Source organism: Gadus chalcogrammus, chromosome 16 (assembly GCF_026213295.1).
Source record: "Gadus chalcogrammus isolate NIFS_2021 chromosome 16, NIFS_Gcha_1.0, whole genome shotgun sequence".
In the NCBI taxonomy this organism is placed as follows: domain Eukaryota; kingdom Metazoa; phylum Chordata; class Actinopteri; order Gadiformes; family Gadidae; genus Gadus; species Gadus chalcogrammus.
The window spans coordinates 9,398,476-9,420,593 of NC_079427.1; the positions used below are offsets into that span (position 1 = coordinate 9,398,476).

The 22,118-nt window shown below is 48.5% G+C and overlaps 1 protein-coding gene across 1 annotated transcript in view; it reads right to left on the bottom strand.

Moving 5' to 3' along the window:
* robo1 (roundabout, axon guidance receptor, homolog 1 (Drosophila)) overlaps window positions 1–17,702 on the bottom strand; it is a 164,731-nt gene extending 147,029 nt beyond the window's left edge. Inside the window, exon 1 of the mRNA XM_056610764.1 lies at window positions 16,867–17,702. Within this exon, the coding sequence (XP_056466739.1) occupies window positions 16,867–16,924 (58 nt within the window). The 5' untranslated portion in view covers window positions 16,925–17,702. The remainder of the gene's footprint in view (window positions 1–16,866) is intronic.
* Between the last annotated feature and the right edge of the window lie 4,416 nt (window positions 17,703–22,118).

Consider the following 22,118-nt stretch of genomic DNA (forward strand, 5'->3'; position numbering starts at 1 on the left):
GTAGACTAGTCGAGCACCGCGCTGAACCTCCGTCGATGGAGTCGTTGTTTCAACCGTGGCTTCTCTAACCCCTCTGTTATTTCAAAACAAATGCTGGCCCCACGTCTCTCCTGCTCTCAAATGCCCTCTGGGCTGTTTCTGATACCCCCCCCCCGCCCTGCTCCCTCCAGCCTAAAACCACAGACAGAGAATGGGAGATGAGCTCATGCAATCCAAAGTCTCACTAGGGGAGGCTGGGACCTGCACTGCAAGGGCCTCATCGATCGCTGCCTGGGGCCCGATTCTCTTCACCCTCATGCTTGTACCTCTCTCTCTCCATCCTTCATTCTCTCTTTCTCTCTCTCTCTATCCTTCATTCTCTCTTTCTCCCTCTCTATCCTTTATTCTTTCTCTCTAACTCTCTAGATATATATATATTCTGCGCTCGAGGGATTGTCTTCACCCTTAGTGTGTTCCTCTCTCTCTCTCTCTCTCTCTCTCTCTCTCTCTCTCTCTCTCTCTCTCTCCCTCTCTCTCTCTCTCTCTCTCTCTCTCTCTCTCTCTCTCTCTCTCTCTCTCTCTCTCTCCCTCTCTATTCTGCGCTCTAACCCAACAGATTTTCTCCAAACCTGTTGCTCGCTCTGCCTCACTCATTCCTTAAGGGCGGACCCTGTAATGTGACTTCTCACTACAGTGGAACATCTAACGTCTTCATAGCGATTAACCAGTCCAGCCAAGGCCTACTGAGCCCTCTCCAAATCTAGAAAATAACACTATTTGAAAATTCTCCAAGCTCAACAGAGACTTGGTAAATTGACCCAATACTGTGACAGATATAAATATAGTTTGAAAGATAAGCAGAGTAAAATCATTGGCAATGACGGTGGTGGTTTGCCCTGTTTCTTTCGCCACCAAGGTCACGGAGCTGTCCATCAGATTGCAAGGAACACAGTTGAAATCGCATTACTGTTGCCAGTTCTGTATTGATTTGCGCATTTCTAGGGGCTAAACCAGTTTTTTAACCACGCACCATGATAAGATGTGATATGAATCTATATTTCAACCAGCTTGCACTTGCTTGCCCTGCTTTTGCACACATCCAATCTAATTGCCAACCCCTTTCCAACATTTTTTAAAATGCAAAACATAACGCATACGTTAATGTAAAACATGCACTTATCACTTCATTAACAACAACGGAGCGAGAGAGAGCCGACCGCTGTACACTTTGCGGAAAAACCCTCCAGGCCTTAACGTTTTAACTAAAAAACAGGCGGATCAATACAGCGCTGCTTTGCGTTTCCCTGCAGAACTATGGAGTCATAAGTCATACGCTGCAGAGGAAGGGATCGATACGGCTATGTGAGATGTAGAAAACTGTAGACGAGGGGGGTGGGGGGGGGGTGGGGGGGGGGGTTGGAACAGGAGAGCCCACGCATCCTCAGGGTAGAAACGACGATGACGAAGGGTCAGGCCAGTCGAAAAAAAATGAAAAACACAGTGGTGCTGCTTCAAACACTGCAGAGTCCCCACTCTGCAATTATAACACCAAAACCTATCCCCCGAGGCAGACGCACGTATTATACGTTTTAAAACACCACTCCACTGAGAGCCAGGGTCACCCACTTCTGGAAATACTAACAAAGGAATTCTGTGGGGGGGGGAGGAAGCGTGGAACAAGCATTATAAAGGTACAGACAGACGCCCTCACACAGGGCAGGACGAGGGAAAGAAACACTGAACACAGCAGCAAAAGGAGCGTCCAGAACCAAAATCTCTCTTTTCCTCTTCTTTCTCGCTCTCGTCTATCCTTTCGTAGCCGTTGAGAGGCAGGAGGAGGACACCTGTATTGGCCACCCCGCCCCCAGAGAGAGACCTTCTACAGGTTTCAGGAGTGTGGGAGGACTGCAGTATGTTGTCTCTCACCCAGCCACGTCCATGCCACTCATTCAAACACGGCGGGATACAGACACAGCCTTGATAAAGAACCATTATGGTCAGCAAGCCCTCAGACAACGTGAGCAATGCACCATGAATCCGGGCCAGGTGACAAAGAGTTTAATTCCGACCATAAAGACGGCCAAGGTCTTTGTTTGGTACGTCGTAAAAAAAAGAGGAGGGAAGTTAAGAGTTTGAAGTATCGAGCTGGAACCAGATGGTGGCTCCGGCCACACAGCGGGCCGCCGTATCAGACCTCTAGCTGAGCCGATATGGAATATGGGTCTGAGATAAGGGCCGGCCAATCCCTATCTTTAAAACCCATTAATCTGTGATTAGGGGGGATTTAGAGGGCTTTATGGCAGAGATAAGAACAAGGGGCGGGTCCCCGGAGGATGTTGGGTGGGGAGGGGGTAGACAGCGGTCCCGCCCACTAGCAGCTAGGGACAGTCAATTCAAAAAAGCCAAAACACTGCCCTGCTGATAGGATGAATTAAAGGTGGAGGGCTTATTGAGGGGTGTGGATGGTGAAAGATAACAAATTGGGGAGGGGGGAGAGAGAAGAAAGAGAGAGAGAGAGAGAGATAGAGAGAGAGAGAGACTGACAGAGAAAGGAAGGGAGAGATGGAGAGAGAAAGAGACAAGAGCAGGTATGGTAATCCCGGGGATCAGGTGACGCGGGCAGGAAAGGGGTAACAGAATCTCGCGCCTAACGTCTACGTCAGAGTGCTAACCTGGAATGCACCCCATGAATGACTTTGCCCCCTCGCATCATCAGACCGGCCCGGGTTTAAATGCTAACACAGGGCTATCACTTACCCTCCTAAGAGGCAGGATTAGAGCCCGCTGTGTGTGCGTGTGTGTGCGTGTGTGTGTGTGTGTGTGTGTGTGTGTGTGTGTGTGTGTGTGTGTGTGTGTGTGTGTGTGTGTGTGTGTGTGTGTGTGTGTGTGTGTGTGTGTGTGTGTGTGTGTGTGTGTGTGTGTATGTGGGAATACAAGAGGGGGAATAGGGATGATAGATATCTTTATGGGCCCCCCTTCTTTCTTTCCTTGTGTCTCTGTCTTGGTTTACCAAACACACCGGGCTCGTGTTTCTACCGCTGGTTACCAGAGCACCCCTCCAGAGCAGATATCGCTTTTCTAGAAAGTACTGCCATACCGACCGTTTTGTTCCGTCGAGGGAAGTTAAATGTATGCTTTTCGCCAAAGTGTGTACACACAAGAGGCCGCTAAGGAAAAAACACAAACGGGTCGAGTGAATGTCGTGCGGTTGGTTTGAGCGGTGCAATGATTATTTTGTTTAACCGAAGATAATCTCGGATTGTTTACCAAGCTGCCATTAACGTGTAAATAAAACAATGCTTTATTATAATCTCCTACAAACCAAAGGCAGTTCCCCAAAGGCCCCTCGAGCTGTTCAACTCTTTCTGGACAATGAGCTGTGTCATACGAAACCGAGAAAAAAGGGGACGTTGGGGATGAGAATAGAGAGCGCACAAAGGAAAAACCTTGGCAAACAAAGATGATTCGATTTATGTGTTTACCCGCGGCAAGACTCGCATCTGCCTTTTGACGGCGACGACGAGTTCACAACAACAGTATCTCCCCAGACCAGTCATCATAGTCATTTCACCGCCGTGCTTTCAACATCTCCACTGTGGGTCTATGAATGAATCAATACAGTAGGAAACACAACGGTGACATATTGTGGTTGTAGAAGACATAAAAACACTGAACGAAGAAAGAGACGACAACGACGGCTCTCCCGGTGCTACTAGGCCACAGGGTGCCCGTATGAGCTCCAGGAATCTGGGCATAATCACCATCACTCATCATCACCAGAGGACCCGATGGAGGCCCGTGAAGCCTGGAGCTTCAGCGCCGGCTCCTGTCAGCTGGGAAACCCATCGCCGGTTCTCCCCCGGCGATGGGAGGCCGGGTCGGCAGTGAGACGGGCCCAGGCAGAGTGCTCCTTGGGGAGACGGGGGCACGTCCTGCTCAGGGGCTGGGGCTCCCATCTGGAGCTCCGACAATGGCAGCACTATCTTTCATTCTCTCTCTCTCCCTCTCCCTCTCTCCCTCTCTCCCTCTCCCTCTCTCTCTAGCTCTCTCTCACACCCTCTCTAACACCCTCTCTCTCTCTCTCTCCAGCCCCCGAAACTGCAGAGGAAGTCCTGATGTCATATAAAACAGTGAAGTGGTAGATAACAGAGGGTCTGATAACACGCTGAGTGTGTAAGCCCAGAAACAAAGAGATCCCTTATCTGCATCTAATGACCCCAGCTCTCTTTGTTACCAGGCCCCGGTTCAACATTTAAGATATGGGCCGATAACAGCCGATATGAATCACTCACAGGCGTTGAGATTTCCTAGACTTTCAGAAGTATGGTTCGGTGTAACCCACCACATGCTGTAATCATCTGCAGTGGCTTTGACACGGTACGCCTGCCACGTTTATAAAAAAAAAAAAAAAAAAAAAGTTCAAAGAAGCAAGAGCGAGAAAATAATGCACTTCGAGCATTAACCCGCGGGATCCAATTGGGGCTGAGCTGCAGACCTCACTCATGCAAGCCTGCTCCACTGAATATTACGGAACACGAATGGAAGCTCTCAAACTCTGGAGGAGGCCGAAAGGCCGGCGTATCTGCCGTGCCCTCCTGTGTGTGTTTTTTCCAGATACACAGAGACGCTGTGCTTCATCGTAGACGCTGTGCTTCATCGTAGCCGCTGAGCGGCGAGGCGAGGACGCGGTGCGCAGAGGGGGACAGAAAGGCTTGTTAGGAGAAGAGCTGTCAAAATGGCCGTGGAACAAAGGCAGATGGGACTGACTGGATGGAAGCAAACAGTCTGTTCGTCTTACTTGTCTGTTTGTCTATGTCTCTCGCTCTCTTGCACAGACTGAACTAATCAAGCTGCAGCAAAGCCTGAATTCATGTTCTATAGGATTTCCAGGGTATGGGGCCCTAGAAGAGAGGGTTTAGGCTCTTAGGGGACCCCCAAGGAAATCGTTTAAGAAGCAGGGAGGAGAAGAAATACTAGGAAGTAATTAATATCATTCTTAGCTTAACAACAGACGTATACCAAGGCTGCAAATAACATATTGGTCTGTAACAGGGGTCACGATCAATACAACACCGGTCAATATGCTGCAATACATTGATTTATGTATTAATAACGAATACAATACATTATTACTGAGGCACAAGTCCAAGAATTGCTGTAAGGTCCTAGCACCACAGTGGGTCGAACCACACTCTAAAACTAACTTCCCAACTATCCATACATTAAATATTGACTGTGTGGTTCCGAGATTGGCATTGGCGAAAAAAGAAACAAGCAAGAACTTTGATTCTCGAGTGTGTATGTTCTATTATGTTCTCACAACCAAGCCCAAAATGCATTAGCTGACCACTGGACGAAAATATTAAACAGGATGCCAATCCCATTTTGTTATGTTGTTCCCCTGCAAGGCGCGTTCTTAATGAGGTTTGACCAGCGCTGGATCAAAGTGCCCCGCAGCACTGTAGCAAAGAGAGAGGAGGGCTAATTGAATATGCTGCTCCGTGTACTTCCCAGCATGAGACCGCGCTGCTCTCATTACTACGGACTCCTCGCTCTAAACCGCTGGATGGGGGGGGGGGCGTCGTCAGGGGAGACCCCATGAAAGTACCGGGCTACAAATTATCGTCTGCTTTCTAAAAATATTTGTGCGGATGGTTCCCTGAGCAATAAGTAACATTAATAAGCAAAAATGTAATACAATCCGGCCCTATAATAGAATCAGGCCAAATGTGCGAAAATAAATAAAACAGTATGGTTGCAATCGTTGTACAGAGTGCTCTCTCTGTGCATAACCATGCAGAACTCCATGCAGTTCCACCTCCACCCTGCAGGGCGAGTGGTGTACACTGTGGGGTCCTGTGGTCTTTAGGTCCCAAGGTCACTCTCTGGCCGGCCTGAGGTATTTCTGGTCCTGTGACCGACCATGACAAGATTGTGATAGGTGGCATGGAGCAAGCTGGTGGGAAGGGAGGGCTGTGTGTGCGTGTGTTAGTGTGTGTGTGTGTGTGTGTGTGTGTGTGTGTGTGTATATGTGTTTGTCTGTGTGTGTGTGTTTGTCTGTGTGTGTGTGTGTCTGTGTGTGTGTGTATGTTAGTGTGTGTGTGTATATGTTTGTGTATATGTGTTTGTTAGTGTATGTGTTTGTTAGTGTGTGTGTGTGTGTGTGTGTGTGTGGATGTTAGTGTGTGTGTATATGTTTTTGTGTGTTAGTGTATGTGTGTATGTGATTTTGTGTGTGTGTGTGTGTGTGTGTGTGTGTGTGTGTGTGTGTGTGTGTGTGTGTGTGTGTGTGTGTGTGTGTGTGTGTGTGTGTGTGTGTGTGTGTGTTAGTGTCTCTGTGTGTGTGTACAGAGAAGGTGGGCTGGTGGTGCACACTCAGCTGGCACAAGCGCGCTACAGTGCACGGCATGTGGGCCCAGTGCCAACTATAAGAACCCCTCTGAAAGGCTGCCAACAGCGAGCGAAGGGCGGGTATAGCCTTAAAAAATAATACCCTCAAATGCTTTTTACATGTTATTTAGCTGATGGAGTGTAGGCCCGATATGGCTCTACGGCTGGAAGGGGTTTCGTGTTTCAGTTTGTCTGTCCACTGAGCTGATGACCTTAACAGCTTATGTAGGCTATTTGAAATGTTCGCCCGGACACATTCGGAAACAAATCTCCCAGACAGCTGGGTGTTGAGAGGGAATTTCAGCTCCAGCTCCTCGGTCAAGGGCACCATGCTTACGGCGGACACAGAGCCTCAGCACTCCGGCTTCTGCTGCCCAAAGGTTAAAGGGCTCCGATCCCGGCGCATGGTGCCACGCTGACAATGTGTGTGTGTGCAGTCCTGCGTTCCATGCATGCATGCATGTGAGGCCTCACCGTGTCTGTCCCTGTGCTGCAGCTGCAAATAAAGTTGAACTTTTTTTTTTTGTTATAATGTGAAACGCGGCTTTCAGATTGGGGCTAGAGGTGGAGACTCGGTGGAGCCAGCCCCCCCCCCCCGCCCCCCCCCCCCCCGGCGGCCCCCCGGTCCAGAGACACCATCCCTGGGTCTTTGGGGGGGGCATGGCCCTGGGCCAGGCTCCATGGAACTCGAACCGTCCACAACTGCTCAACACCCCCGGCCTGGAAAGAGGACACTGGGGCGCGAGACCTGCCATGCGATGCTCAGGAGATATTCGGTCAGAATTTAATGAAGGGGCAGAATCCGCAAGGAGCCCTGCTCCAGACGCATTAAAACGAAATTACATTTTCCCCCTTCTTCCAGACGGCGACTGAAAATTCTGTCGATTGTCCAACATCCACATGAACCTCCTCGCCCTCGACCCCCCCCACCCCCCCCCACACACACACACACACACACACACACACACTGACTCAAACGAGCGTAAAACAACAGACCCGGCTGTACAGGTATACGGGACAGTGTGTGTGGTAAGATCTCTTTGAGATGTACGAACGCTAAAGAGGACTTGATTGTACATGCATCCCTGTTCCCTGTTTCACAACACAGTGTTGCTGCATTCAAAACCACAAACCGTTACAGAGATTATTGACATTTCACAGAAACTCTTGATTTCCCTTTGGAGTGGGAGTGGGGGTAGAGGAATGGGAACACTAATGGCAAAAGCACACCGCGGGAACGGTATAATCAAGTTTATAACCAAATTCATAAAATAAAATGAACAAATTAAAAGTAAATAAAACAATCCCAGGAGAGATTAGCATAAGCTTAGCTCAATCAAAATGAAAGGGCTAGGCAAGTGTAATACTTTAATTTGATGCTAGCACTGCTAAGAGTCCAGACTGACTGGTTTGGCCTCATTTCAGCCTGCCCCGATAGTGCCTATCATTAACATTAGAAGCTCAGGCTAGAGGTAAAAAGGAAGAAATGAATGGTAGGTAGGTCCTTATTATGGGATATAATGAGGACGGATAAACACAGCCTGTCAAGACTGGATGCCGAAAATAAATCACAACAATCAGGTCGGACAACATTCGTTAGAGTGTGTGCAGACCCTTTATTTTCTCCGATATGTTGACAGCCAAGGAGACAGCAAGCCCCACAATTGTAGGGAGAGAGTCTCCTATTAAACTTTGGAAACTTTGCAAAAGGTTTGCATTCACACACACAAAAAAAACAGATATATTTCCAAACTGCAATTTTCATTCAATCAGGCCTTTCAAAAGGAGTCCGAGTTTGAATGCGTTGGAGTCAGGGGGAGGGGGGGAGGGGGGGAGGGGGGAAGGGCTAGATAGGTTGTAGAGGGGGGGCTGGAGGAGAGAAAGAGAGGGGGTGGGAAACTGCTATTGGTGCATTTTAAGCAGCCTGTGTTTGTGTGTGTGTGTGTGTGTGGGGGGGGGGGGTTACAGGAGAGAGGGTTAGAAAACAGGTCTTTCAAAGTGGTATTTACAGTTGAAAAGCTCTTGAAGCTGCCATTATTCTTATTATAATAAGTGCACTGTATCAGTCCTGTTGAAAAGGCTGGGACGTACAGAATGCATCTTGACAGGGCTAAGTGAGTATGAACAACTGCTCACTCCACTTTGAGACAATCTGGAGTTAGGAGGAGAGAGAAAGAAACCCTGCAATTACAAGCGGCTGTTGTGTTGTTAATACTGGTATCAGGAATAAACCGTGTTGTTTTACGGCCACGTAAAGCCGCTGACGTTTCCGGATTGGCGTTAATCTCCCGAGTTGTTTACATGCAGTAAATTCAGCTAGTCAGTCTGAGGCCTCCTCGCCATGGTTACGCCGGAGGCTCCGCCAACAACAGCAGTTCTATGGTTGAATTCCAAGGTCACCTTCCTCGGTAATTATGGCACTCGTTCCGCGTGCTTCCTTTTTAAGTACAGCGCATCCCCCACTTTTTCTTGTCTTTATCACCATCCCTTTGTGCGACTGAAATGGCCCGAGGACCCGTTCTGATAACATTTCCGCTGGATTCATCCAGACGCTTCCAGTGCTGAGATCTGAGACCCTGTTTGCTTTGAATTCCCAGCCATCTTTTATTGGCATCCCAACAGCACAGCGCAAGGTGCGCCGATGCTAAAAATAAGACGGCTCCCAATTCAAAGCGAACAGTGTGAAACGCGTCTCCAAGCCGACGACGGGTATATACTCGGGAAGAGGTTCATTGGTCCTCGTCCGACCTGTCAATCAACTAAGACGCATGAAGATGGAGCAGTCTTATCAATCGTGGGAGTCTTGAATGGCCGGAGCTCAACTGGGTGGGACCGAGGGTATTAATCAACCAATTAACAGTCTCTCTTTTAACTGCTAATTCAATCTATTCCACCGCCTATTCAGCTTAATGGTATTTCCCCCCCGTCAGTTATAACTAAAGAGAGGTTTTAGCATTTCAAAAGTGTATCCAAGCCATTGATGGGAAGGATAGAGTGTGTGTGTGGGGGGAGGGGGGGGCAATAGACTAGGCCTTGTGGAGGCTGGAATGGGGGGGGGGGGTTAACTCAAGGAGAATAAGAGGGAAATGGGCAAAACAGAAGTTTTCCACAATGCCATCTCTCAGTAGGGGGAAATAAAAGGGGGAGGGACGGCGGGAGGGAGAGAGAGAGGGAGGGGGAGGGAGGGGGTCTGAGCCTCTTTAAAATGCACCACAAGAGCTCCCCACATGGCCGCATGCAGCTCCTCCTGCACCACAGCTGAAAGCCCAGCCAGCCCAGCGAGCCCATGTCCCAGGGCCCAGCCAACCCTGCATCCCACTGGGGCCCCGGGGCCTGGCGGCCAGCACCAGGCCTTCAGGAAGTTTCAGCACAGTCTCTGCGCAGGAGTGTGCCGAGTGTAGCGAGACTCAAGGGCCCCGCCGGACCCGGGCCCCCTGCTGTGCTGCCACATCAAAGAGGCTCCTCCAACCACTGTCTTTCAGTCTGCTCAGCACTTTAAGAAAACCTATCCCCCCCCCCCCCCCCCCCGTCCACAGCACCCTCCCTGGGTCCGTCTCTAGAGCAAGGGGAAAGACGAAACCTTCAGTCCTTTCCTTGGCGGTATCTGGCGCTGTCGGCCCTCAGCAGCAGATCCACGCCGAGGGACCCCCGGGGATCTTGGAGCCCCAGATCGGGAGGACTCCCTGGGCCGCCGTCTCATGCATGTCCCCCTCCCATTCGTCCTCCCTCCTGCTCCCTCCACCCCCCCCCCCCCACCCCCAGCCCTTCCCCTCATCCTCCACCCCAGGGTAGGCTTTGTGTAAACCAGCCCCACCCCCACCACCCCCACCTTCTCCTCCTTTCCTAAACCCCACAGCGAACACACACACACACACACACACACACACTGAACAACCCCAAAGACCCATACATACACACACTCACAACCCCAAAAACACGCGCATGCACGTACTTACACACACACACACACACACACACATGCACGCACACATACGAACAGATACACATACTGTAATACCCCACGGACACACACACAACCCGACACACACCTTCGTGCACGCACGCACACACACACACACACACACACATGCACAAACACATACAAACCCACACAGACAGGCACACACACACACACACACCCTTAGACCCCGATGAACATTCTCCCCTCCTCCACCGCCTTACAGCCGCCCTGTCGCGGCGACACAAAGCGGCCGGCACATCTCAGTCTCCGCAGGCTCTCTCTCTCTCTCTCTCTCTCTCTCTCTCTCTCTCTCTCTCTCTCTCTTTCTCTGTGCGTGTCAGCGTGCTTTATCTATGAAAGGATTTGCCGCTGACCGGCCACAAAAAAAAGGCAAAAACTGGGGCAAAATAACATGGGGGGATGGCGGGGGATGGAGAGAGAGGGCTCCATGTTTCAGCTCTATCTCTGCCCCTCTCTGCAAACCTGAATGTTCCTCTCTATATAGAAAGGTGAGCACGATGTTGAAATGTGTCCTTCAGGTCATTAAATGTTATTCCCATTCCTTACTTTATTATTATGAATCATCACTGCGCGTTAAAAGCTGGGCCCCCCAATTCCTGAAGATCCCATTGGGGAAATCAGACAGCCAGTCACCTAGGAACATCTTTCATCCAATAAGGGTGAGCCGTTCATCATTCCCACACAGAGCCACCATCGCTTGGGCTCGCTGTCCGCCATCAACTGTCAACAGCAACATGCACAAAGCGACACGGCGATCTGATAGCCGCCGGTCGTCTGTGATGTCGACCCTCCCCTCTGGCCCACTGAGCTTGAAAACACAACAGCTTACCAACAGTAATAACATCAATCGTCAAGGAGGGGAAAAAAAAAAAAAGGAGAGTCCCTAATCAGTTTATGCTTCAGTCCATAGGGCTTAGTCTGCTGGAACGCAGACAGACACCAAAATGAGACACCCAGCAATGTTAAGTAATTTAATTACACTCACACGTCGACACCACGCGAGCTAGAAAAAGACTCTCCTTCACAGCCAATACTCGCCTCCAAAAAGGCTCTGGAAAGAGGGACCTCTCCGTTCTGGGGGGATTTGAATACCGTCGGCGGGACGGGCCCGTGTGGTCACGTGGATGCTTCCTGCGCATCATAATCACCGTCGTTATCCGGACCATCTTAATCCAGTCTCAGAAGTGACATGCCTATCAGCGAACAAGACCCCGTTGACGCCAAGTGGGTCTGGTAATTAATCCAATTAAAGAGGCCTTTCAGCCCCATTACGGCATGGTCGGAGCGGGCACATCATTAGGAGTGGTCTCCTTATTTATTTCACCTCATGGTAACTTTAGCGTGAGGTGAAAAGTTACCATGGGGTGTGTGTGTGTGTGTGTGGAGGGGCACGGTTCATCGTAACTCCACACACAGGCTAGGCCTAAAAAATTTTTTTGTTTGGTTCCGGTTTCCGACCGACCCTGTCAATTTATGTGCGACCCAAATTATTTTATGAGCTTTATAAAAAAAAAAAAAAAAAAAAAAAAATATGTTTTTGATGCAAACTATAATTACGTTTTGGTACAGCACCTCTTCATTCTGTACAAGGATGAGCGAATTTTCTCGTTTTTAAATGAAAACAACCTACCTATCATTCGCTGCCGCTGGAAAAAATAAAATAAAAAAATAAAATAAATTCCCTACCTACCCATGACCTCAACTGACAACCAACAGGAACCAAACTTTTTTTTTTTTTAGGCCCTATCTGGTCCGTCTGACGTTTAGCCGTGGCCGCACGCTGAACTACATCCACCAGCCACTTTGTCACATACACACACACACACACGCACACGCACACACACACACACACACACACACACATGGATACACACACACACTCACACATTGATACACACACACACTCACACATTGATACACACACACACTCACACATTGATACACACACACACACACACACAAACACACACACAAATTGAATCAAACTGATGCACACAAACACATATGCATGCACACACTGACGCGCACAAAAATGCCTACATATGCAAGTGCACACACACACACATTGATACACACACACAGTCACACACACACACACACATTGACATACACACGCATACAAATTGATACAAACTGATGCACACTAACAAATATGCATGTACATACACTGAGGCACATAATAATGCCTACATATGCAAGCACACACACACACGGACCAACACTGCGACACACACAAAGACGTACACACACATTCCTATGTGTGATTTGACCGAACGAATCTCCCTCTAATCCCGGATCACAGGGTCTAAACCAGGCTCGGCTCGGATTAGGATAATATTAACGGCATTAGTGGACATTACCGAGATGAGCAGCTCTGTGGAGCCCGACACCTCACACCTGTGTAAGGCACGCATCACGTCCGAGATAAGTTCTCTCATGGACCCCGATATATCTAACCACACACACACACGCACACACACACTCCCACCTCCAGAATATCCCAGCATGCAACACCACGACAGGGGGCACAGAAAGTGGAGCACAATACTTCATAAACTTCTTATTATTTCCCTCTCGGTTGAAAAGTCATACATTGTGAAAAGTTGAAGGAAGGCTTCAATAAGTGTGCATGTGTGCGTGCGTGCGTGCGTGCGTGTGTGTGTGTGTGTGCTCGAGTGTGTGTGTGTGTCTGTGTGCATCTGTTGTCCGTCTGAGAGTGTGTGTGTGTGTGTGTGTGTGTGTGTGTGTGTGTGTGTGTGTGTGTGTGTGATGTGTGTGTGTCTGTGTGTGTGTGTGCACCGAGTGAGGAATGTGTGAGTGAGAGGACAGCAGAGGCAGGCCGGTGTGACCCCGGGGGCCCTGGTCCATTAATTGGCCCTGGAGCCCACTGAGTCCTGTCATATCATCCCCACACTGGGGGCGGAGGGCGGCCGCTATTTATCACCACTTAGGACTCAATTTGTCAGGAGGACGCTCCACTCAGTGGGGAGGTGGTGTGGAGGTGGTGGTGGTGTGGAGGTGGTGGTGGTGTGTGATGCGGGGGTAGAGACTGATTAACAGGGCACCACTCCCTCTGCCCTCTTCACAAACTCTTCACAAACTCTCAGCTGTGACACATAGTCAGGCGCTGGCCCTGACACAAGATACACAATAACAAATACACACACACACACAAAAACAAATACACGCCGTCGCACACACACAAACGCAGGCAGGCATACACACACATTTACAAATACACAAACACACGGGCGTCGAAGCACACCTATCCTTGGACACACACACACACACTTCCGCTTGCAGTCATAAAGCAGAACATTCCTCTTGGGCCCACATCAGCACAATCATGATTAAACATAATTACGACAAAAATTTACAACAGCGGCGATTCAAATGTTTTTTTCCCCTCCTAGAGACACTGCCATAATCAGGCTCATGGGCGAGAGGTTTGATTCATCAAACCCCGACCAACCACACCTGGTAATCAATAACCTCCTTATCTCGAGAGATGTGGCATTTATAGAGTATAATTTCCCATCAAACAAGGTTGGATTGCCGCACCTCTCTTTACCCTGGTCTGAACCGCAGACTCTGAGGCGAGGAAAGGTGCAGCTCGCTGCAAAGGCTAGGAGGGAGGGTGGGGGGGAGATAACAAGCGCTCCCTGTCTGCCTAGGATAGATCACCTGATAACAGGACAGCCGGAGATGGATGAAGGCATCAATTTAGAAAGCCTTCAGACAAACCAAGGAAGCAATCAGCAAGCCACCACAAGTTTCACAAGGGCCCGGCGCGGTCACATTTGTCTCACTGGCCATCTCTCTATCTCCCTCTCCCTGTCTCTGTACTCATCTTTCTGCTGCCTGTACGACACAGACACATTTATATAAATATATATATATATAATCCAGACACATATGCAAGCTGTCCACTTTTACGGAAAAGCTTGCTAAGCACGAGTCGTCTCTGTGTCAATTAATCCCGCTGGTAATACGCGAGCAGTGTTCCCATCGTGAACTCACCCCCAAGACCCTCCCCTCACACAACAATGTCACCCCCCTAACCACCTTATTAACGGCTAACATGGAATCCTTTTTCTTCTTCGGGGTAAAGTGGTGTGTAATCCAATTTCCCTGACAAGCAGCTCCATAATCCAGCATCAACGGTCTGCGCCAGCATCTGCTTGACAGCTTCATCTCGGCCTACAGCTAGGCCTCTTCCTCCTCCTCCTCCTCCTCTTCCTCTTCTTCTTCTTCTTCTTCTTCTCACGCCTCTCCAACTTCTGACGCCTCGCCACAGACATCGCACACATCACACACATCCATAGCACTGGGCGTAATTGGAAACCGTCATGTCTGCGGGGTCTCTTCTCGGTCATGACAGGAACATTCCCCCCCAGCCGGCCCCACCAAAAACCCCAACATGGGACTAACCCAGACGACCCCTCCGATCCGACCCCTGACCCGGCTTCCTGTAGTGGATGATTGCGGGGGTCTGGTCTAGGGATCTATCTCTGCCCTCTCCTCCATCACGGTGGCGCAGTTCCTGAGGTTTAAGGCGGTGCGTTTGAGCCTTCAGCGCATGGGAACTGCTTTGTCTTCCTGCATGCTCGCGGTCTGGAGCGCGCACACACACACACACACACACACACACACACACACACACACACACACACACACAGACACAGACGCAGACGCAGACGCAGGGCGCTTGCTTAACTCACCATTAAACAAAGACTCAATTCAGGGGGAAAAGCAATTGGGAGGTTCAGCTAACATTTGAACTCTATGATGATAAAGTGCTTTTGAGAGAGAGAGAGAGAGAGAGAGAAGAGAAGAGAAGAGAAGAGAAGAGAAGAGAAGAGAAGGAGAAAGAGAGAGAGAGAGAGAGACCCAAAGTCACACACAGACATAGGTTTACAATGTCCGCCTGCAGACAGACACTGAGTCAAGTCAAGTATAAAGCTGCAACTGAAGTGACAGCCGGCGCTAAAGAGATGTCATATTAGAGGAAAACAAAAAAGATATATTAGCTCAAATTGTTCCACCACAAGGCTGCGGTGATGCTGGTGTTAATAAGACCCTGCAGTCTTCACTTATACTTCTCCGCCTTAGTGTTATTGCCTTTGGTTGGGTTCCCAGGGTGCTGAAAGACCCCGTCCTTAGAGACATTAGGAAACACACTAAGGTATCCCCTTCAGGTTTTAACTTGAAAACAATTACCCTGACTGTTACTTATAGTTAATTACACAGGCGGGCGGAGGCTGTAATATAGCGCCGTAAACCAGACCCTGGTGTCAGGCAGCACCACCTGGCTGGAACCCCGGTACCTTGTCTGTAAAACAACGTGGATGGAGGCCTGCATGGAAACCAAACAAGCGGCCCATTGTCGGCCTCTAAACCGCCAAATATTGTCTAAGCAAACTCCTCTTTTCACCTCAACTGCATGAACAGGTTCCACCGAGTCCCCCTTCTCTTTTGTCGCGGCGGTGGACGCTCTTGTTTGCTTGCCGGGTACAAAGGCTTCGCTCTAATGTATCATAGCCCGGGTGGCCGCCATTGGCTGCCCGTCAACACTGGACCTAGTGACCCGGAAACGTGGGGCTCGCGCCGCACAGCAAGACCATGACGACACGACTGAGATGAGCAGCGTGTGTGTGGAGTAAGTTACGATGAACCGTGCCCCTCCACACACACACACACACACACCCACACCCAACCCTAACCCCAGCACCACCACCACCACCACCCCATACAGTACTGTCCCTCTCTGGGGCTGTTGTATAAACAGCAGACATAACAGAACAATACAATGTGGTACATTGGGATATAGTATAGTCCAGAGAAGCCAATAAGGCTCTGTGAATAGCCTGCAATCAGCAGTAATGGTCATCCCTGGACAGAACCATGACAAACATGGACACTCTGGGTCCGAAGGGGGCCAAGGCTGTCTGAATGACAGATTACAGCTGCTCTCTTCACTTAGCGCTCATGGATTCAGCACTTTATCGTGCCTATGTGCAAGCTCAGCTCTCTAAAGTAGCACAGTTCCTTATTCCTTACGACACCATCACCAGAATGGAGGTACTTTTTTAGGTCAGGGAGGAATAAAAGAAAGGATACAACGTTCTCAAAATGTAGGGTACTGTTGATGTGGAACAAGACGTGCATATCAGAGTGATGTTAAGGGGGGGGGGGGGGACTTCACTGCATACAGGGGCCCCCAAGACGTGTATTACGTATTGAAATGAAATAGGCCGAGGTTTCGTGTTTGTGAAATCCATTCACTAATTTAACTATTAAGGTTTAATTGCTAATACGTTCAACAAAAACGGGGAAATAAATCCATTACAACCAGGGCAAGTTACAGAAGTGATTAAAGCTTGTTTGTGTTGTGTTTTGTCTAAGATGCGCTTCTTTTTATCCAGAAGTGGTGTATTCTACCACCGGCACAACTGCAACCAGAGGAACATAGATCATGCTGTTGTTTAGAAAAGAGATGCTCATCCTATGCTTACCTGAGCACACATGGAGAAGTCCTACTAGAAATGCTACTCCAATAGAAGTAGGAGACATTATTCAACGTCCCTCGGATGAAAAAAAATGTCTGGCGTGATCCAAATTATTCAGAATTCAATCCAAACATCCGCTCCTTCATAATCTTGACGTCAAAATCCAAAACACAATAATCCAGAAATAAAAAAGCTTTTGTAGGAGCGCACAAAAGCAATGACGAGTTTGAAGTAAAACCCGATTTACAAGTTATCTGTTTGCTTTGGCTTTGTATGAATGAAAATCTAATAACCCAAGAAATAAAAAGAAAAACGAGTTTTCAAATGTTAAAATCTGAATTTGCGCTCTTTTGATTCGAATCAAAAATCGTGAGTCTAAAGTGAACGGGAGAACCACATGAAGATAAATCCTTTGGTTTGATTCATATCCCTTCTGCGCTCAGTATCCACACGTTTCTCTTTATTAATTTAGGTTATTTCCTTTGTGCAAAAATGAAAAAACGAAAAACACTGATATTCAAGTTGCAGGCGAGCGTCCGTTGTATTCCACACCGGGTTCCTGGGAGTCACATTATTTCAGTCCTCTTTTGAATCTGTCAGTGAAGATCGGAAACTTTTTAAGTTGCTGTCCTCGGCTCCGTTACAACGCTCCCGTGTCGGTAACTCCCTTCATCCAAAAACGACCGAATTCAAATCCAACTTTGCCATCAGTTTGTTGCGGTGAAGTTCTGCTGCAAGATTCTAGTGATCCCCCAAATGCGCGTAGACCCCCGAACCTCAGCGGAGGGAGCACGACTTCACGTTCAGCGCGTTTCATTCAGGAGAGCGGAATGCCTCGTCAATTGGTATGTGCCATTCTACCCCCCCCCCCCCCTCAGTAGAGCGAACAATGTATCCCAGAGAGGAAATTTAACCTCTTCCAGCCTGGATCCCACCCCGGCGCACGGTGGGTTGATGTGTTTGGAGCTCAGAGAGGGAATACAAGGTAAAGCACACGTTTTCACTTCTGCTTCACTGTCTTTCATTCTTCCACCTGAGATTGGTTTTATAAAAATAGGATATCAAGGTTCAGCTCAACCTTGGGTATAGTAAGTTACTGTTTTCTTTCTGCCATGGAAAGGGCAAATTTAAAATACCAAAACCAGAAATTAAAATTAATATTGGTAATTTATGTCAATGTTATATCAGTTACATCTTAACATTTAATTCTACAAACTAAATAATTTAATCAAAGACAAATTTGACCTATAACTATTGCATAGGCTTCTATGTATACACTATATTTTATATGGGCCTATTTTAAGTGGCATACTTATTTATTTATTGATATATTTATATAAAGTCTTATTTATTAAGACTATATTATATTATCAAGACTTAAGTACAAACATGAAGTAATAAAAAATATGGTTCAGATAAAATGATGTAACATGCTACAGGAGAGAAGCCCAAATGTAGGGCTATAGAGGATGTGAATATAACAAAAAGGGACTTTTTCTGCACCCACACCCGCGAACCCAGGCTACTCAGTTCATGTCTCGCCTGGTGACCCTCCCAACATTCATTACCAAACAGCGCCCTCCAGTGGAATTTCCGTTATATTGTAGGACATACACACAAAGAGCGCATGAGGAGTTTTGTCGCGGTATGCTGAATGACTAACAATCAACTGAACCACGTCCATCAACCGCTGTTATATTCTCTCCCCCCACCCCCCTACACAAACACGATAATTATGGTTGTTTTTTCCTCTTCGCAAGTCTGAACACTTTTAAACCCGTTCGTCCACAGCCCACTTATTTTGTTTTAGTGTTTTCTAGCGGTGTGGCTGGGTTGATCGCATGCATCGCACTTCCAACTGGCACATTTTCTCCGGGGCCTAGTGGGGGGGAATTGGATAAGAGAAATTATCAGCGGGAAGTCCACTTAGAGAACAGGCAGCATGGGGCCCGGCAGGGTGGAGGCTGCAGACTGAGGGGAAGCCATGAAGAGACCATGCAGAGAATGAAGACGCAATCACACTCAAATGCTGAAGAGGAAAACACTGCCCTCTGAGGACGCGTACGCCTCGTAACAGCGCACAGTCCCAATTAACAACTGTCGGAATAAAGTCAACTTGATTAAAAAGATATGAGCAACCAGAGTGCCCTTAAATCTCAATGAAATAAACGAATGATTGCTTTCTGCAATGCAGTGCCGGCCCTAGGTTCTGACTCCCAGTCATAATGTGCTGTGTGTTCAATCCCCCAAAGACAACAGCTAACCTATACGCACTCCTGAAGCAGGAAGCCTAACCTCTTCCTCTTAATTAATTCAATGTGACCTTGATTAAAAGCAACTTCCAAATCACTCATCCGTTTGTTTGTGTTCTGCGGCTGGCCTCCTTTCCACCGAAAGGCGCGTCACGGGCATGCACTATGCAGGGTTTTCCTCCCTCGCTCAAAAGGCACACTGAAATAATTGTCACTGTCTTAGCGAGATGGCAGCAGCCTGAGAATAGGGCCGCCAGACAGCCGACATAGGACAGCTTTTTATATTTTAACAACCTTCCCTGTTTCGGGTTGGGCGCACCAGAGTTGACCCTTTGAGATGTTGAGTCAAAGACGTCACTTTAAAGCAAAAGTCTCAGCTTTAAGTCAAAATACAGTTAGTTTTTTTGACCATTGAGCTGTACTCACGGTGGAAGTGCTGGTCACAAGTCAGCGCTCTGTCGTGGGAGTCCTTCAGAGCGCTGTGGTGCTGGTGGTTTGTACCGGGACCCGGAGACTTCCGCATTTTGCACCCGGATCGAGGGGAGCTGTGTGGGCCAGCGTGGAGACGATGGGGGCCCCGCAGACTATTGGGGTCTTTGGGGACCCCCAACATGACCGGCATGGCTAGGAGCACCACCAGTAGAGACACAAGTTGCATGGCAGTGGTGGCGGAGGCTAGGGATACAATGCCCTTATTTCCCTGTCCATATACAGAATATCACGTAGCTTCCTTCTAGCACTCGTTATCTGTCCAGGAAAAATATTTCAAGCCTTAAAAAACGTATCTGCTTTGTCCCAGAGGAAACTTGCCCTCCATCTTAAAGGTTGTACCAGGGCTTGTCTTTGCTTTTCAACAAAAACATTCGTTCAAAAACCCGCCCTAAAAACAAAACAAATAATAGAAGATGTTTGGAAATCTGCAGTTTAAAAATACACAAGAACAGTGTGTTTTTCTCCCAGCAAGTGTCCTTCCCTCGATGTTTCTAGCCTTTCCCTCTGCCAAGTGTCTCAACCCCTGCCGTCCCGGCCAGTCCCTTCAATCTGATGGCATCTCCCCCCAACCCTCCCGCTCAAAACACGATAGCATCTTAATGTAGATAGTGAAGTACCATCTCTCCTACCAGCCACAACTCCTTGCAAACTCCATGTCTTTCTCTCTACTTCTAACTCTCTCTCCGTCTCTCTCTCTCCGTCTCTCTCCGTCTCTCTCTCTCTCTCTCTCTCTCTCTCTCTCTCTCTCTCTCTCTCTCTCTCTCTCTCTCTCTCTCTCTCTCTCTCTCTCTCTCTCTCTCTCTCTCTCTCTCTCTCTCTCTCTCTCTCTCTCTCATGCATCCCCATGGCGTCGCAGCAGACCCTCTCTCGCCCCCTCTCCCCCGGGTCTTTTATCTCCTTTATATCCTTCTTTTACCATGCTAAACCACCGGGTGGATGTCTCCCTGTTCTTAATCTACCTCTCATGCTTTCTCTCTAGATTGTTTCCCGCTCGTATGATGTGTCCCAGCGTCGAGTGGGAACCGAGGCGCCCCCCCCGCGGGCACCCTGCTGGGGCGTCCCTCCTTCAAACGCCGCCAGACCCCGAGAAAAACGGCCGAGGCCCCCGTGAGGAGGCGGGAGGGAGGAGCTGGTGCTGGGGTGACACGAGGGCCCCCGGTGAAAAGACCAAGGAGCCCAGCAGCTCGCCCTTCCTCCCGACTGGGCGCTCTGAATGGCCTTTCAGTCCCAGGCTTAGCAGCGCTCAAAACAAGATGGCATACAAAACACAACCGACACGCAACACACACTCTCTCTCTCTCTCCCCCTCTCCCTCTCTCTCCCCCTCTCCCTCTCTCCCTCTCCTCTCTCTCTCTCTCTCTCTCTCTCTCTCTCTCTCTCTCTCTCTCTCTCTCTCGGAACAGGGGGTGGTGTGTATTCAAAAACTATTATTATAGTGACATTCAAGCAGCATTGCTTTTGATTTCCACTCCTCCATTGAGTTAATCAATGGACTTACCGTCTGAAGACAACAAAGTGTCAGTGTTGGAGAGGTGCTTTGTGCAGGAAGAAGTACCGGTAGTCCAAAGAAGAAGCAGTCAAAAGTAGTAGATTTGTTACATATTACATTTCACCCATACTAAATTCTTTTTTTTCCAGCATTGAAGATTTATTTATGTACTGTGCGCCGACTTATATTTCTCTTCAAAAGAAACTCTTCAAAGAAAAAAAAATGTGCTGTCTTTGTCCGCTTTTTAACAAGCCTCCGAGGAGCTCAGTGCAAAGGCAATCGATGAATGACGGGGAGGAAATAAGACTGTTTTATTGAGCTCTCAAAACATAAAAAACAAAAAATAAAAATCTGCAAATAACTCTACTCCGATGTGTGTGTGTGTGCATGCACTGTCTCGAATTCGACGGCCTGTCATCTATTATAGAGTTACATAAGCAGTACATCAGGAATCACAAGCAGGACTGACACTGACTAACTGAATCCTGTCAGCATCACGAGAACTCCTTCAGGGAAGAAACAACAGAGACTACAATTCTTTGAAATTCCATTTCTACACAGACAGACTGAAGCGTGACCTAGAAATGGTCACCACCATCTCCCACTGACATCATGGCCAAGACGGCTCGGTATTAGATGCAGCTTCAGTCGAGGACCGGACGCAGAGAACCAAGCTTTGTTTCAACCATATGGGAAAACGCTCACCCAACCCACACCGGGTTTACAGCGACACGCATCCACTGGAACCGGATGGAACCGGATGGAAAATATCTACTTTTTTATGTTTATTACCTCTCGCAGACAGCAATGAAGAGCAGATTTATGAGTGTGACAGGGTTTGAATGTGAAGGGTGTCATCGGGTAAAAAGAACAACTAGAATTGCTCTCGCACGTTAAAGGCCTGGTTGTAGTTCCTTGCTTTCAGAAATCTGCCTGACTTTGCTGGTTCCTCTCGCTATCAAGAGAGAAAATTATATCAAACGGACAGAGGGTGTCGTGGGCTGGGCTTAAGGGTGTCCTACTGT